Source organism: Zonotrichia leucophrys, chromosome 3 (assembly GCF_028769735.1).
Source record: "Zonotrichia leucophrys gambelii isolate GWCS_2022_RI chromosome 3, RI_Zleu_2.0, whole genome shotgun sequence".
Classification (NCBI taxonomy): Eukaryota; Metazoa; Chordata; class Aves; order Passeriformes; family Passerellidae; genus Zonotrichia; species Zonotrichia leucophrys.
The window spans coordinates 72,642,233-72,658,836 of NC_088172.1; the positions used below are offsets into that span (position 1 = coordinate 72,642,233).

Genomic DNA, 16,604 nt, shown 5'->3' on the forward strand with positions numbered 1-16,604 from the left:
TACAGATGAACACTGAAGTCCTCTTTGTGACAGCAAGTTTAATCATTAAAAATATGAGACATTACATCCCTTAGAAAGCAGCACCATCATTAATCCAAAGTTTGTAAATAACATTATAATACCTATAACTAAGATTTTGCTTTTCAAATAAATTCCAAAGGCAAAATTAATTTCTATGGAGTAGAAATATTAGGAAAAAAAGCAAAATCATGCATTACAGATTGTTAGAACTGTTGATATCAACATCCTCATTTGGTTTTCCATTAATTAAATTGACCTTTTAAGCTTTGAAAAAGCTTAAAAGAAAAGCATTGTATCGTGAATGCTTTTCTTATTGACATCATATGCTTTACTGCCCTTTTCTTCCAAAACCAATATACATAGACATAAAAGTGACTGTGAAAAATTGTCTGGTTTTGTAACTCTAACATTTAACCTCCTTAAAAGATATTTCTTCCACTTCCAAACTTAACTTTATCAGTGGCTTCTAGACTATGATGCAGAATCACAAGCTCACGACCATCAAAGGAATAATCTATACTCGTATGGAGTACAAGAGTTCTCTCACTAAACACAGCCTCTGCATAGAGTTTCTATAGCATGTGACAAGACTACACCAGGACACATTTTTATAGGCATTGTGCATGCCTGATCTCCATTTCTGAAATAATAATTCCAAAAGCTGAAAGGATGAGAAGAGACACAGCCTGTTCATTAGCACGGAGCTTCAGTTGCTAGGAGGTTTTCCTGAATCCTTTACAGCGACAGGCAGTAGCTGAGGAACCTCAGCAGCTCCTTTACCTGTCCTGCTTGTGAGGTGCTTGTCTGCACATCCACAAAGCAGCACAGAGGAAAAATGCAGGTGGGGGCCACCAACACCCTGCCCAGGACCTCCCAGGCCCTTCACAGGAGCCATCAGGCCCATCTCCACAAGCCAGGGGAGCACAGAGAAAGAAGGGCAGGTAGGAACCCAAATAAAGAACTCCAGGGAAAAGATACCCTGGCCTTCACAGGACATCCTTAGACCCGGTTTCCACACATACACTGATCAGGTAAGTCAACACCAGAACACTTTTTGGCCTGAGAGTGGTTGCTGTCCAATGGTATGGCACAGATCATAAAATGCTGGGAAATTGGTATTGTACAATACCTACGGAATGTTTACAGAAGGCAACAAAGGCAAGGAAAAAGGTGATTCAGGGAGGAATAAACGTGGGAAAAAACTGAGGGATAAGAAGATAAAAGAGGCTGGTCATCTGTAAACAGGGGTTGGTCAGAACAATTGTCTGATCATGCCCTGTGCATCATCAGCACCACCCGTCCTCTATTCTCATTAAATTCAATTTCTAGCTATTTTCCTGAATGATTTCCTCTCATTCTGAGCCCACATGTGTGTATGGGGGGGTCTGACTGCCAGCAATCAGAGCAAGAGGACCCTGCAATCCCAGTGACTGCAGAGATCAGAGTAAGTGAAATCAAGAGCTTGAATATCCAGGTGTCAGCAACTGAAAAGACCAAGATCCAGTGGCTAATGAAGTAGCAGAGAGTGCTTGAAGCCAGCTGCTGGAGACACCCACCTTTGTTTGCTGCTATTTTTTTACTGGTTGGTGAGGGAGTACGTGTCATTTTTCACCACTACCAGACCTCCATCCTGAACCACCAGAGATTGATACAGCATAGGACCACTGGTGCTGTTTGTGCCCATGGGAGTGCTCCCAGACACAAACACTGTTGATCTGTTTGGATCTGTGCATACACATGTATGTGCTGCACACCTGCATCCAAATGCTTGTGTCTATCAGGAATGTGCGGTCAATCTTGTTGTCTGTAGCTGGCACATAGGGACAGAGCTGCAGCAGCCTCCAAATTCAATCATACCTAACAGAATGTTTCAGGTTCAATGAACTAATCCTGCTCTTTCCTTGCACACTTCCCCCCCCACTCCCACCAAAAAAAAAAATTCCCACTTACGGGGAGGGTGCCTGCCCCCAACTCGATTCCACACACTGTGGCTCAGATTCCTCTCCTCTGCCCCCAGGGCAGCCCAAGCCGTGGAAGCGCTGGCTGGCTGCCCTGCCCATGGCCGGCTCTGATGAGCTGCAGGTGGCCCAGCAGAGCCCTGGGTAAGGCACTCGGCCGGGCCTGGATGCAGGGAGCAATCAGCTCCGACCAAGCAGCTTGGCTCCTTCCCGGCATGCGGCGCCTGCTCTCTCTTCCGCTCCCCAGTCCGCTCGGGAATGCAGCATTCCTTGCTAGCACCTTGGCCAGAAGGCTCAGTGCACACTGCTGGCCAAGAATAACCTCATCGATTAACAGGGGTTTCATTTCAAGTGGGATCTTTTAACAGAATTTTTACGCAAAGCTTAAACTATGCTCAATAGTTGAACTACGTTCAAGTTGTACACTACCAAATTCTTCTCTCTTGTACTGCAGCGAAGTACAGCTTTTATAGCTTTCTTTATGCTCAGTTACACGAAGCTGTTAAGGAAGAACATTACCCAGTTCCTTTGAAGTGTTAAGAGCTCATAATGTAAACTTGAAAACAAAACTCAAAGCAGAATTTTTTTAAGCCTGTTTTATCTTATGGGATTATACAGCCATTACTTTCCTGCATAAAAGCCTAATGTATCTGCACAGTTACTCAGAACATACAAACTGCTAATCCCAGTATTACTAAGTTTCCTAAAAGCAAAAACATGACTGTTCCCAGTTTTAACAGTTCCAAAAGAGCATCTAGTGACAGGAAATCACTTGTGGGAAGTCTACATATGCACTAGACTGTGCCAAAATTAATCTCTGGTACAACAATATCATCAACTTATATCAAGAATATATGTCATTATTAATACTTGGTGATACTAGCACAAATAACACAACTAGTGCAATATTACAATTACACTGAGGAAAAATCATTGGTGTTATCTAGCATGCTCATACTGTAAGTATTACACCATAGCTAGCTTTAATTGAGAGTGCACTACATTGTCTTTTTTTATCCAGAAGAACTCAACCAACATACAGCAGTCAGTACTCTGAGCGAAATACAACTGAGGCTTCTTTCTATCTTGGCAGTAACTGAAAAATCCCTTTACTTCAAGTTCCAGGAGTTACTCTGCAAAGTTCTGGACTAGTCGCCAAAAATTCTCACTAGGGAAAAGTGTAGGCGGATATTGTTTCAAGGTCCAATATCTCATGACCCGTCATAACTCAAAACAAATGCTTCAAACCACTGAAAGTTAATTCCAAAGTCTAATGGTCCAAAACACCATTGGAAAGTCTCTCTGTTCACTGAAGTCATCCATTCTATTATCCTGCATCCCTACCCAGCTATTCACTCCCACTCTTTAGAATCATGTGCCAAATGACATTATCACACAGATGATTAGCTTCAAACATGTTGCAGAAGATCCTTCCCTCACCAGATGCCTCAGCACAGACATACTTGGACTACTGCTTGGCTAGGTTTTCAGGCATACAAACTATCACCATGCTGGAAATGCTAATCTGCCCCCCATGTAACACCTCTGTGCCACCAGTAACTCCCCAGCTCCCACCTTCTCAAAAAGCATGTTTGTTTCTCATGCCTCAACTCTTGCTAATTCTCTGCATTATCTAGCTCCTATGAAGAAAAGAGCTGACAAGTCAAGAAGGCAGAGCAGTAGGATGAAAGCAGATTTGAGCACATCTGAACAGAAGAGATGATTTGCCTTCATTTTAGAGCCTTTCAAAAACAAACACCATGAACTATCACAAGCTTAACCTGGAGAAAAACCCAGAACACTGGTTGCAGTTCGGTTACTTATTTATTACGCTCAAGCTGTTACTGCAAGAGCTGTAGAAATCCATCTGTGATATGGATGGATTGCAATATGATCCTTATAATGTAATGAAAATACAGAAGCAGAATCTAATCAGCAAGACATAAGAAACACCACTTTGATTTTGCTAAATGGTGACTTTGGATGGGTTCAATAAAAAAACTGTTCTAGAAAAACTAGGCAGGAAGAGTAAGAAAAAGATTACATAGGTAAAGTATCAGTACTCAATCAAAAAGAATGCAACAGTCAAAGGATCAAGAGAATTTCAGGGAAACATTCTAAGGTAGGGGAGCAGTTGGTCTGTTTCAGAGCAAAATATAACAAAGCCATCAGAGGAAATATATACAGAGAAGGAGAATACTGAGTATGACTAAAAGTGAAAACAATGAAGGACAGGTCTGTGGACCAAAAAAGATAGAGAAGTTGCAGAAACATGAAAGTAAAGACTCATAAATTTACTGAAAAATCTACAACAAATTTTGCAGGTATTGATACTATACAAGTAATAACTCAAGTTACACTTTTAGCTGCAGTAATCAAATGTTTTTCATTTATAGCTCGAACCAGAATAAAATTAGGTGAACTAGAATACAGCACTTAGAGCATGCTGTCCAACATAACTCTCAGTCTGCAGGCAGTGGAACATCACCACGTGCAAGTTTCTAGTTTTAAGTCAGTAATCCCTTTGTTCTACTTCATGTGAGGAATGAAGAGACAGCATTCAAACACAGAACAGGATTAAGAACTTGCCTTTCCAATATCTGACTACTGTGCAAGGACACACACTGTCTACCTGCTACAAGTTTTTCTGCTTCTAAACACTGTCCCTCTGCTCCAGCAGCCATATGTGTCCAGCTTATGTTCCTCTTCAGATTGCCCCTGAGAACTGTATGTCTGATACTTTCATACAGAGCACCCTAGATAAGGAATGAACAGAGAAGACCATGAATGTACTGGAGACCATAAGCAAGAATTTTTTTAAGCACCCCTATAAAGTCAAAAGTCTGGATTTTCTGAGGAGTTCTATTAACCATTCCAGTACAAAACAACCCTAACACAGTAACCCCCAAACTTAACTTTATGCTTGAAAAAAATTGAAGAAAAACACTTAAAAAGAAAAAACATCTCCTGATGTTCAGAACATCTGTATGAGAGCTAAGAGACACACCAAATATTTGCATTACTCATCTCACTCTCTTTGCAGACACGTCTCTTTAGTTTCAGTTCTGCTGATGCTGCTTCTAATTACCCTTCAGCAAAACCTGAACAAGCTACACTGAACACCAGTGTCTGAAGCAGGAAACACAGAAAAGCAGAGCCCTAACCAACACTTTTGATACTGCAATTGTAGCCTCAAATACAGTAAGGCAGGTGGTTTAAGCTCCCAAGTAAGCAAAGGACTCCTCAGTTTTTTTGTTCCAGATTATGTTCAGGAATACAAACCTGAAATGTGACTGTTAAGTAAGGAAACATCTGTTTAACTCTAGTAACGATAACAGTCAAATAAGAAGAAAAGCTATCAATTACTATTCCAAGTAAAAAAAAAAGAAAAGGTATTTCTCCTCATTCATTAAAGAAATGTCACAGTAAGTAGATACTGTTAAGTACGGAACTACCACAACCACAAACCACAGAGTACCCTGCAGTCAGGACAAAACACTTTAAGCAAGCTGTGGAATACCAGAGGAAAGGGAAGCTTTAACACTGTTGAATCTCAACAGCATACCCAGCAAGTTCAAAGCTTTTAATTGGAAAAAAGCAGCAACCATTCGCACAATTACCGACAAGAATGCAGTTTGCAATTCTCACATCAGGTATCCACTAATCCAAGAACATTGAACAGCCACCAGATCTAAGAGAAAAAAAGTCAAGGCAGAACATACTGCTGTCAGAGTACAGGGAGAATACTGCCACTCGTGCATGAGCTGCAAAACTAATTATGAAAGATGAATCCACCACACATGAGGTTGTTTCCTGATCAGTTTGCTGCCTGTGCTTTCACTGAGCAGTCACTTTCTGGTAGCATCAGCTGCAGGAAAGCAGAAACTGCAGCAAAGCCAGACAAAAAGGAAAACTGATCATGAAATCCTCATCAGTTTTCCAGTAGATTAGGTTTAGCATGTAAGAACTTTGAGCTATAAGAAGACCTCACGTTAAAATTTTAGCTGAGCCTGCTGAAAAAACAGAAAGGAAAAAAGAAAAATAAGTGTGAATGTACTTGTTTTCATCTTTCTTTAAGATAAAAGACAGGAAATATGCAGATGTAAAGAGGAGGACATAGAAAGAAAAAGCAGCCCCTAAAATGGCTGCATAAAGGTACACCTAACATGCATGGTACAGGAAAAAAAAAAAAGTTGACCCAAATAACTCATCTCTTCAGAAAGGAATGAAGATGCTGAATTACATTTTGGAAGTTATTATGAAATTGGCTTGTTTGTTAACTTGTTTGTAAAAATACAAAAGATATGAAATATATTATATGAAAAATATGCAGTAAGTTATGAGATAGGGAAAAAAAGATAAACAACATATACAAATAACATATCACGCACTTACATTTTTTCAGGCTATTAGGTGAAAAAGAATTATATAATAAAACTAACCAATGATAAATATCACCACTATGTCAACAATGAAAGACATGGAGATAATTCCCTGACCTTGATGGAAAACAGCAATTATTTCTTACTTTATGAAATATTGTTAACTTCTATTCAGGCTGCTTCTTAGGATCTAACCTTCCTAACCTAAAGATAAAATTTGGATGCAAAACCAACATGATCAGTGTTACTTTCTTCCTAAATAGGCAGCATTTGCAACAGGGTAGCCAAGACACAATGGAAAAATGTGCCAAGGTTCTTTTATTTCTCGGTCCACCCTCTCCTAACAGGAATATATTGACATACAGGAGTAACACATGTATTTGGTATACAGAAAAACAATACTAGGACATTGTTAGCTGTTTGGTGGGATCTTTAGTTATTAACTAGAAACAAAAAGAACAGCAAGTATCAAGTCTGTAGCCACAACTGGTCCTGTCACAGTAGCTGGCTATGCAGATGCAAGAATACTCTTCAACAGTAGTAAGCACAAGCTAGTAAAAACCTAAGGTATCAGTGGCAATTGTTAAAAGGAAAAAACTGCCCATATTGTGAAAAGTCATCATGCAGGAAATTTAGAACTACACATTCTTTTACTAGATTTCAAGTGAGAAAGCAAGAGGAGGGTTTACTCCTGTTGAATTAAAAGCTTCTCCCTTGAGAACTACCAAAATTTCTTTCTGCATAATTGCAAATACCTAGCATAGATCTTTGTCACCATACCAAACTCTTGGCATATCTCAGTTGCTATTACTAAACAGCCTGCTAGCAAACAGCTGTTGCCATCAGCAGAACACAGTAGCATTATACCATACCTTCTGGTAAACTATTGAGCACACGAGGTCTTTAACAGCAGAGAGGGACAGGTCCTGAGCTTCAATGGTGACAGTCTCCCGAGTGAGACCGATCTGCAGAAGGAAGGAGATGCCATGCATGGAGCCTCGGGAGTTGGTGAGGCTCTGGGTACTGAAACTGCCATTGGAGAGCCGGCTGGAGAGCCCCGACTGGGGACTTGAGGACAAAGATGGGGTCTGTGGCGCAGCAGCATGACACGCAGGTGGGGAAAACTTCTGTAAGGATGGGGGAGAAGAGTCGTTTGCTGACATCTGACTTGCTTTACTCTGCCGAGATCTCCCTAGCAGTCAAATTCTAAGTGGAATATGTTATCGGTTCTTGGTTTGAAATGAAAACAAGGATAATGTAAGTTTCCCTTTCTTAGTTCAGTAAAATGCTCCTGACCAGTAAAACTTAAATTTCCCTTTCATTCGGTGCAAACCAAAGAGTAAAATAATTACAGCTGCAAGTTACTTTAAATTAAAGGTTCTCTTTCTGCAGTTACAATCAGCTGATCAAAAGCAGATTGCTTGTCCTTTAGCACCACATCCAGACACAGAAGCTTATATAAAGGCCTCACAGAAACACATCAGCTCTTCTGTTTTGTACTTGTCCTTCATTTTTTATTAAAAAACAAAAGCTGGAGAAGCAGATTGAAATAGAGGTTGATAACTCATTAAAAGGATCCTTGTTCACCTAGTTACACAGATCATATCTCAAATGAAGACTCATCTTCATGCAGATAGCCTTTCACAATGAAAAAAAAGTGTATCCTTGAGCAACAACAGAAGTCCACGTGTGTGATGAATCTCTTCCTCCTTCAGAAAGTCTTCTCTGAATTCACAGGACACAGTGAACTTGAAGATCAATGAAGATATCCAATTTCATTTTTATAAAATATTTTAGCTCATGAAATGGAGCAGCAGAATGTCTGAAGATACAATCATATTAAATGTAATCTGTAGCATCACCCAGATAATCTCCAGCATTTTGAAACATTGTACTCTGCCTGTAGGGGAAAAGATAAAGTTGTTATTTCACATGAAATGCATGAACTCACATACCCATGTCACAACCACGCTACTTTTACGCAGCAGGATACCAACTCCTTTTACTCAAAGGAGTTAATAATAAATAGTGTTTAATAACACCAAATGTGTTACATTAGAAGTATTTTGTACTTGTAAATTAAACTTTACTGCTTTCCCATTGTATGATACACAAGAAAAATCAGATCTAGAACTGACCAATATGTTACTACAACTTCTAGTTAACAACAGCTTAGCAGAGCAAAGCCCTTAGTGCTTAGGAGGAAAACAAAAAAGGTATGGGGAGGGAGGAGTAGAACACAGCTCTGCCCTGCACATCTATATTGGGAAGTTGGTGGGTAGGGAAGGAAATTCATTAAATTTCCTTAATGTAAATTTCCTAATTTTTTTTGACATAGAAATGTCAAAAAAAATACAAGATAAAAACTCATACTCTATGTGGCAGAATGTACTCAGGGTATCATTTTAATAGTGTTATTCAAGAAAACTGAAGAATGAGTTGCACAAACTCTTAACTATAGGAAGATATGCAGAGCCTACAATTGTGCATCAGTTGGTTCCTTTGGGAAAAAAATCATTTAATAATACTCACATGTCTGATTACAAAAGCAAGTCTGCTACAACCTTTGAAAATAAATAATTTCACAAGCATGGGCTTGAGATACTTGTTACAAGATGCTATGCTGCCTGATTCAATATTTCAAGCATTTCGTGAGCAGCTGAAATGCTTGAAAAGAATAATTTAAAGATTCCCCATGCAACTTCTGCCACAGGAAAAGTTTTCCATGGATGCAAAAGTGGTCCAAATACATAGATGCTACATATTGCTAACAGTTTTTAAGGAGCATTGATCCATACAGGATACCAAAATCAGTAAGCTCACATATTTTTCCTTCCCTTATGTAGTAAAAAAAAAAAAAGAAAAAAAAAACCAAAAAAAAAACCACTCAGAAAGTGTACTACTCTCGCAATGAAATTTCAGAAGCAAAATGCCACATCTTATTGCATGCAGTAGAAGCCGTCCTTCCCAGAAATAAGGCTGAGAATTGCTAAAACAGTCCAATTAATACACTATGCACTCCTGGTATTTACCAGTCAAACAGGTGAAAACCCCACTGTCATTGCATTCTGAAAGGTAGATAAGGAAAGAGAGATACACAATTTGCAGTACTGGGAGGAAAATAAGCTCTCAGTACTGTGACAAAAATTCCTAACAGGGGCTCTGGAAGACAGAACAAATTGATACATTTGGATTTTCAGCACAGTTATCTAGAAACTCTTGCCTTCAAATACAGAAGACTCGTTGGACCTGTAGCAACGACATCTGAAAAGAAACTTCGGCCTTAAAGAACACGCTAAACACGATACAGATGAAAGCAGTAAATAGGAAGAGCAAGGACAGCAACAGTAACATTTAAAGACCTTTCTCAAGAAAGCAGCTTCACAGTGCCTTCAAGTTTGCTTGCAGATGACTTGTTCTTGTTTTCTACATCCTGCTTTCCTCTCCCTCACCTCTCACAGATACCAGAGACAGCAAATATGAAGCCTTAGGGGTGGATTTGAATTACAAAAAACAATGCCTAACCAACATAATAGAGAACAGAAAAGCCTTATGATGTGAAAGAAGTAATGAGTCTGCTAGGCAAGTTTAATTAAGACAGTGAAAGCGTCCTGTGAAAGCTCACCTACAACTGCCTAATTAGAACGTTAATTATGTTTGTCAAAGGCACGATGCATTTGCATTGACAAAGCCTTTTGATACCATATGTATTTGCACACAAGCCTTTGAAAAAGTTTATTTTTGTTGCTTAATAGGAAAGAATGGATCTTTCTATGAAAGGAAAGCCATATAAACTGTTCACTTTGTAGTGAGGATAGAGTTCTTCCGAACACCAAATCAATAAGCGTATCCTGAAACTGACATGCAATCTACAATACTGCATTTTGTTTATGCAAAGAAATCTCCACAGCTCACAAAGCAGAGAGAAGCAGGGGCAATGAAGGAGTCCCTCTGCCTCCTTCCCCCGCAGCCCGGCTCGCAGCCTGCGCCCGCCCAGAAGCGCTGTCGTCCCGTTCCCGCTGTCCCCAAACCAAGCGTCTCCCGGGCAGCTTCTCCAACACCTGGCCCTCCACCCGCCCTGCCGTCCCTATGCGAGGCGAGCCGCGGACGCCGAGTCCCGCTCCAGGCGGCTCCACTCGCGGTTCTTACCCAGCAGGGCCGTTCGCACCGGGAGGGACGGCACTCCCCGCCACGGCTGCCGGGCGGGACCGGCGGGACGCGTCCTGCCTGCCGCGGGTCACGCAGCCCTGTCCGGGCTGGCGCTGGCAGCCGCCCGCCCGTCCCTCCCAGGTTTAAATCCCCGCTGCGCGACCCGCCCCCGCCGGCACCATCTCCGGAGATGATGTGGCCTCGGCCCGTCACCCCCACCCCGGGGCACCCAGGGCGGAGCTGCCGCCGCGGCGCTTTCCCCCCGCGGGGCCGGCGGGCGCTCCCCCGGGGCACGGCCCGTGCCGGGCTCGGCGCCGCTCCCGCCGCCGCGGCAGGAACTTTTCGAGTCCGCCCCCGCCCTTCCCCGGCGCGGTGGCGGCGGCGGCCCCCACCCCCGTACACACACACCCACATCCCCACACACCGCGACCCCGCGGCGGTTCCCGCCCACAGCGGCGGCGGCGGCGCCCCAGGTCCCGCCGCGCTCACCTGCGGCGCCGCTGCCCCGGGCCGGAGCGGCCACTCGCGCATCTCCAGCCCCGCGGCTCCCCGCACACACACCAGAGCCGCCCGGGACAGGACGGGACCGCGCCGCGGGGGCTGCCGGGAGCTGTAGTCCCTCCACCGCGTCCTGCCGCTGGCCGCCCGGCCTATGCGAACCACGAGCCCCGGCGTGCCCCGCGCGGGCGGGGGGCTCAGCGCGCGCGGCAGCGCACGCGCAGGGCTCCCTGAAAGAGTTTCCGTTAGTTTTCCTCGGCCGTGGCGGGCGCTGCCCCGAGCCGCTACTGCGGGATGGGACGGGACGGAATAGAATAGAATAGGACGGCCCCAGCTGCGGGGCCCTGCGCCCCCAGCTGCAGCTGCCGCCCCGCCGCCGCCCTGGCCTCGTCTCTCCAGCCCTGCCAAAGCCGGTGTCCGCGCCAGCTCGCACCCGCCGGCTGCGGTGCCAGCGGCGGCCGCGGGTGCGGACAGCCCCCGCCCTGCCCGCCTCACCTGGCGGTACCGCGGCTCCTTCCCCCGCTCCGCCCCGGCCGGCCGGGCAGCCACAGCCCATGTGTCGGTCCTCGCCGCTCCCGGTTCACCTTGCCGGGACGGGGATGTCCCCTGGGCCGGGCAGGCCCTCCATCGCTGCACAGGAAATACTTGACCTAGTGTGTCACAGCCCCGCGCTGGTCTTGGCCGTGGCCGCGCTGACCTGGGAGCTGGAAGTGGCTGTCAGCGTGTCCCGCTGGCCCCCACGGATGTGCGTGCCAGGACTCAGAAGTTCTCCAGGCCCTTTTCACTGCCCGTCTCCTGATGCGTTTCAGCCCCCCCTTCTAATACTCTGATTCACCCAAATCACATTTTCTGCTCTGCATTAATGATGCCACTCTTGGCATCAGCAGCAGATTTCTGCAGGCAAGATACTTGGGAGAAACAGTGAGCTGAAGTACCAAATAAAACTGGTGCGAGGCAAAACTTCCTCTGTGACCTCCCTTCAGCCCGACAGCTCCCTGTTGAGAGACAACCTGTAATCTTCCTTCTTGAATTGGTCTCAATTTCTGTGTACAAGACTTAAACTAAAATCCACTACCATAGGGAGTTGCTGAATTTAAGTTATATACCAGACCGAAAATGCCTTGAAAAGGCAAACTGTCAAATTCAAAGGCTTCTAATGCTCAGCTCAGCAAGATGGAGAGGCAGATTAGTGCCTTGTCATTTATAGCTCTGTTTGTAACGCGCGTTTCTCATTTCCTTCACCTTGTGCTCCTGAGGCCTGGCCCAGAACCCAATGAAGCTGAGGGGAGCCCTTCCGCTTTCTGCACCCTATTTTGCATCAGACCTTTACACAGTGCAGCTGACAGAGAGTGTGACCAGCTCTCTGCGCTGACTGGCGCCATTTTATTTGATAAATAATATGCCTGCAGCTTCTTGTCAAAATCTGGAAGTACTTTAAACTAAAAACGTAGCAGTTAATGGTTGATTCTGCCTTTAACTGGTTTTGAATGCCAAAAACCACCCTGGGACTTTTTAATGAAGGCTATTCCATGAATAGAGGATGTTCTTGCCAAAGCTCTGCAGCAGATAGCTGAGCAATCCTCGTTTCCTTTTTCCTCTGAAGTGGGACTCCCACACGCCACCACTGTAAACACAGAGCCTGCCTCCATAAACATGATTTCTGATGCTTAGCACAGCAAAGAGACACACTCTGCTGTATTTAAAGTGCAGCAAGCTTCCCACATTTTGAGTAGCAGCCCTAAAAATATCTGTTTAGGGACAGCACCAGATGGATATTAGGTATTACCACAGCCACTGGGCAATGATTATATTTCTTTGTAAAGAAGCTCAGCTTTATATCATCCAATAGGGTTGGTGCCATTTAATTTGCTGCCCTAAGCTGCAATAGCTGCTTTTTCATAAATCAGAAGATGGATTAGTTAAAATCAATTTATTACAGAATACAGGGCAGCATCAGCCAAAATAAACCAAAGTGCTGTAAGTACTTCTTTGGTGTTACTTTCTATTAAACAAATATTGCTGAAGCACCCAAACCCTGTTCTGTTTGTAAAGATCTCTGTTGTAAAGATGTGTAAAACACATCTGAAAGCAGCTCTGCATTCAGTATCTGTGTTTGGAGCAGCACACCCATCTGTGCACATGCACAGCTGACTCTGTGTGATTGCAGCATCATGACAGCATTAGCCCTGGCTGCAGTAATTGACAGGGCAAGCATTCTGGTTTGTTATTTTTATGACTACCATAATTAGTGATTTCCTGTGGATTTCATCAGTGTTCTTATTTTTTTTTTCTGAGCCTACATCATTCCCTCAGATGGTTAGTTTGCTTTCACAGCTCAGCTTTCCCTGCTGAAGCCAGCTGTGCTTTACAAATCGCTCTCTTACATTTACAAGATACTAGGAAATGGTATGGCTGACTTTCATTGTATTTATTTGCTTTTATAAACAAAAAACTGGTTTTCTGTATGGACCACAAGGGCTATACAAACAAACTGTGTTTGGAACTGTTTTTTAACTCTAAAAATGTGTTAAGGTTTTCCAGTTTGAAAATAATACCTCTAGCATATGGTTATTTCATATCTGAAAGTGGATACATCATGTATTCATTTCTATTCACCAATCTAATGTTTTGAATATTTTCATATTCAAGGCAACATCTTGGGAGAGTTTACTGGGGCATTTGCCTGAGAAATTCCATAAGCACATGCTGCCATGATTATTTTTCACTGCTTTTGACCCTGGTGTTGCATAGCAAAGGCCCTCATTCAGGATTTGCAAGATCTGCAACAAATGTCTGCAAAAAGAGGAAGTAATATCTCTATAGACAAAATATAGAAATGCTTTTCTCCTTTTCTTTTCTTTTCTTTTCTTTTCTTTTCTTTTCTTTTCTTTTCTTTTCTTTTCTTTTCTTTTCTTTTCTTTTCTTTTCTTTTCCTTTTTTCTGTTCATTGTCTCTTTTCTCTCTCACTCTCTCAACTCACCCTCTCCCATAAGGGAACTGAAAAAAAGCTAGGAGTTCAGGTTTGGTTTGGATAAAATCCTGAAATGTGGGTATGTCTATGAATTACCTCATCGTCTTGGTTTGAGCCCTTAGCTGAACTTTGTCCCAAAATCTACCTCCCAACCAACCAGTGAAAAGTTTCATATAGACTTAAAAAACATAGAATCAAAATTTACCTTCGTATAAACATACATTTTGGACATTTTTTTTTTTATTAAACAAAATCCATATTCGTATTCAAAATTCTAGGTAATTGAGTTTTGGAATTCACTTAACCCCCCCCTAGTTTAAGGAATGATCTCATGGATCCTTTAATCTATGGGTAGCTTCATTCATATCATATATATAATTCAACTGTATCGGCTCCAAAATAAAGTTATTTTCCTAAATAAGGCTTTGGGGTAAACCTAACACATTTCACACTTTCCACTTATTAAAGCTTTGTCTGAGAAGGCATCAGCCCATGGAAACAGGCTCTCTGTCACCTGAATCACCAGGCAGGTTGCTTGCACAGCCTGATAAAGGAGAGGAGCAGTGGATGAGCTAGCCGGGATGAGCAGCAGCAGCTGAAGCCCACAGGATGCCCACGAGCAGCGGGCACCTGCAGGCCCCTGTGCTCCCCTGTGACCTCAGCCCACCTCCCTTCCCTCTGGCTGGCAGAGCTGCCTGTGCATTTCTGAGGCTGCAGCAGCCCAGGCTGCTGAGCTCTGGAAATCTCAGGCTGTTTCTGCTGCCTCACTGCTGCTGGCAAATCAGCCGCGGCTGAGGCTCAAAACTATAGAATCACAGAGTGGCTTGGGTTGCAAGGGAGCTTAAAAACATCTGGTTCCACCCTCCCTGCTGTGGGCACGGACACCTTCCACTAAACTGGGTTGCTTGGAGCCCCATCCAGCCTTTTGGATTGGAAATGACCTTTTATTATGTGGATTCAAACCGCAGCAAACCACACTTCCTCTGCTCTCCCTGCCACGGACCTGCCAGTCGGGAGAGGCAGGCATTCAAACTGTGTTTGTGACGGTGGAAGGAGCGGGAGTTCCCCCTCGGGAGAGAACTGGCGTGCATTAAACCGCATTGAACCGCACTGAACCGCATTAAACCCGTACTGAACCGCATTAAACCCGCATTAAACCCGTACTGAACCCGCAGCAGCGCCGGGCAGTGCATTTCTGCAGGGCTGGTAGGCACGGCAATGACAGAGCCCGCGGCCTCAGCTGCCTTCCCATGGCGGTTTGGCTGAAATGCTGGCGTGCTGGAGGGGGAGCAGAAGGAAAAGGCTTTGCCAGAGGTGCCTGCATCCACTGTCCATCGGGACTTCAGTAGATGGCACTGTCACACCAGCTGTTGCTTCCTGGGCACTGGAAGGGACGATGTACAGATCATACTATCACACATTGCCTATGCTCTCTTCAATTAAAGTGCCCTTTTCCCCCCCTCTAGATGGTATCTGATTACATCTATTTGATTTTTCATAGTAATAACACAACTATTTAAAATGGATGTAATAGAACAGCTGGCCACTGAGAAATTTGTTGACACATTTCCTATTAGGTGGTACAGAGCAGGATTAAACAACACATTTTTTTCCTTCATAAATCCCTGGAAAAACAAAATGTCCATCACTTCTGATTTTTATTTTAAAGTTTGCATATTTAAATAGTTATGTAATTCTGTTTTCAGGTGTGAAGTGTTCTGATTTCTGTTGCATGGACTTTTTTGCTGTTGTTGTTCCCTCAGTCTTCTTTGTAGACACAGAACTTTATGGGATGGTTATGAGAGGGGACTTCTCCACTCCAAATTTTGAAAGTAATGCCCTTAAAAAAATCCTGTTTGGTCTCTCTAGATCACATCTGGTCCAGCACTTACATTTTTATGTGTGTTTCCCATGTAGGTGATATTAACACTGCCTTAATCTGACTTTACACTAGCCAAATTTGTAATCTATCAAATAATTGTAACCCTCAGAGCAACCACAATCCCTTAGGGAAAAGCAGTGTTAGCTAATCCTGACTCATATTCTTGTCAGATTTCTCCTGTAGCTATAGTATTTATTTTCTTTTCTGCTAAATTGTATGAGAACCCTGGCACATCACCCAGGAATTCTGTCCAGCATTTGGATTGTATAGCCAACCACAGGAAATCTCATGGAGGGGCAACAGATTTTTGTTCTGTAGTGTAGTTCTGCTGGGATCACCATCATCTTGGTAGTGGGATTTAAACTAATTGCCCGTGACTTGATCTCTGACATGCTGGGGCTTTTGTCTAAAAATCTGTCAACCATGCTGATTTTTCTTGGTAATGAAAAGATTGCCCATTTCTTTCTGTCAACCAGTGATTCAGCTGTGAATTTGGAACAATTTCCTAACAAAGCACTTTGTGGACTTTCACGACTGAAAAAAAAAAGGCACCAATTTAAATTAACTCTTTGTTTTCCCATATATGCAAAAATGGAACAGAGCCACATTCTGAGTATCAGCTAGAAGGATCTGTAGTAAAGATATCACAGATGTCATCTGTACGCTGGGTGGCAGATCCACCAGCTTTTCTAGGAAGCCTGTGAAATCTGGGTCAACAATCTGCAAATCACAAATCACTCAAT

At 43.5% G+C, this 16,604-nt stretch overlaps 1 protein-coding gene across 3 annotated transcripts in view; it reads right to left on the minus strand.

The window, feature by feature from the left end:
* Positions 1–11,064, minus strand: part of PRKD3 (protein kinase D3) — a 51,519-nt gene extending 40,455 nt beyond the window's left edge. The window contains exons 1-2 of one of the 3 annotated variants that reach the window (XM_064708781.1): positions 11,000–11,064; positions 7,234–8,261 (exon numbers count right to left, since the gene is read on the minus strand). In XM_064708781.1, the coding sequence (XP_064564851.1) occupies positions 7,234–7,524 (291 nt within the window). In that variant the 5' untranslated portion in view covers positions 7,525–8,261; positions 11,000–11,064. Of the gene's footprint in view, positions 1–7,233; positions 8,262–9,723; positions 9,813–10,510; positions 10,612–10,999 lie in introns of those variants that run through there. The other 2 variants (XM_064708782.1, XM_064708783.1) reach the window with 2 other exon arrangements.
* Between the last annotated feature and the right edge of the window lie 5,540 nt (positions 11,065–16,604).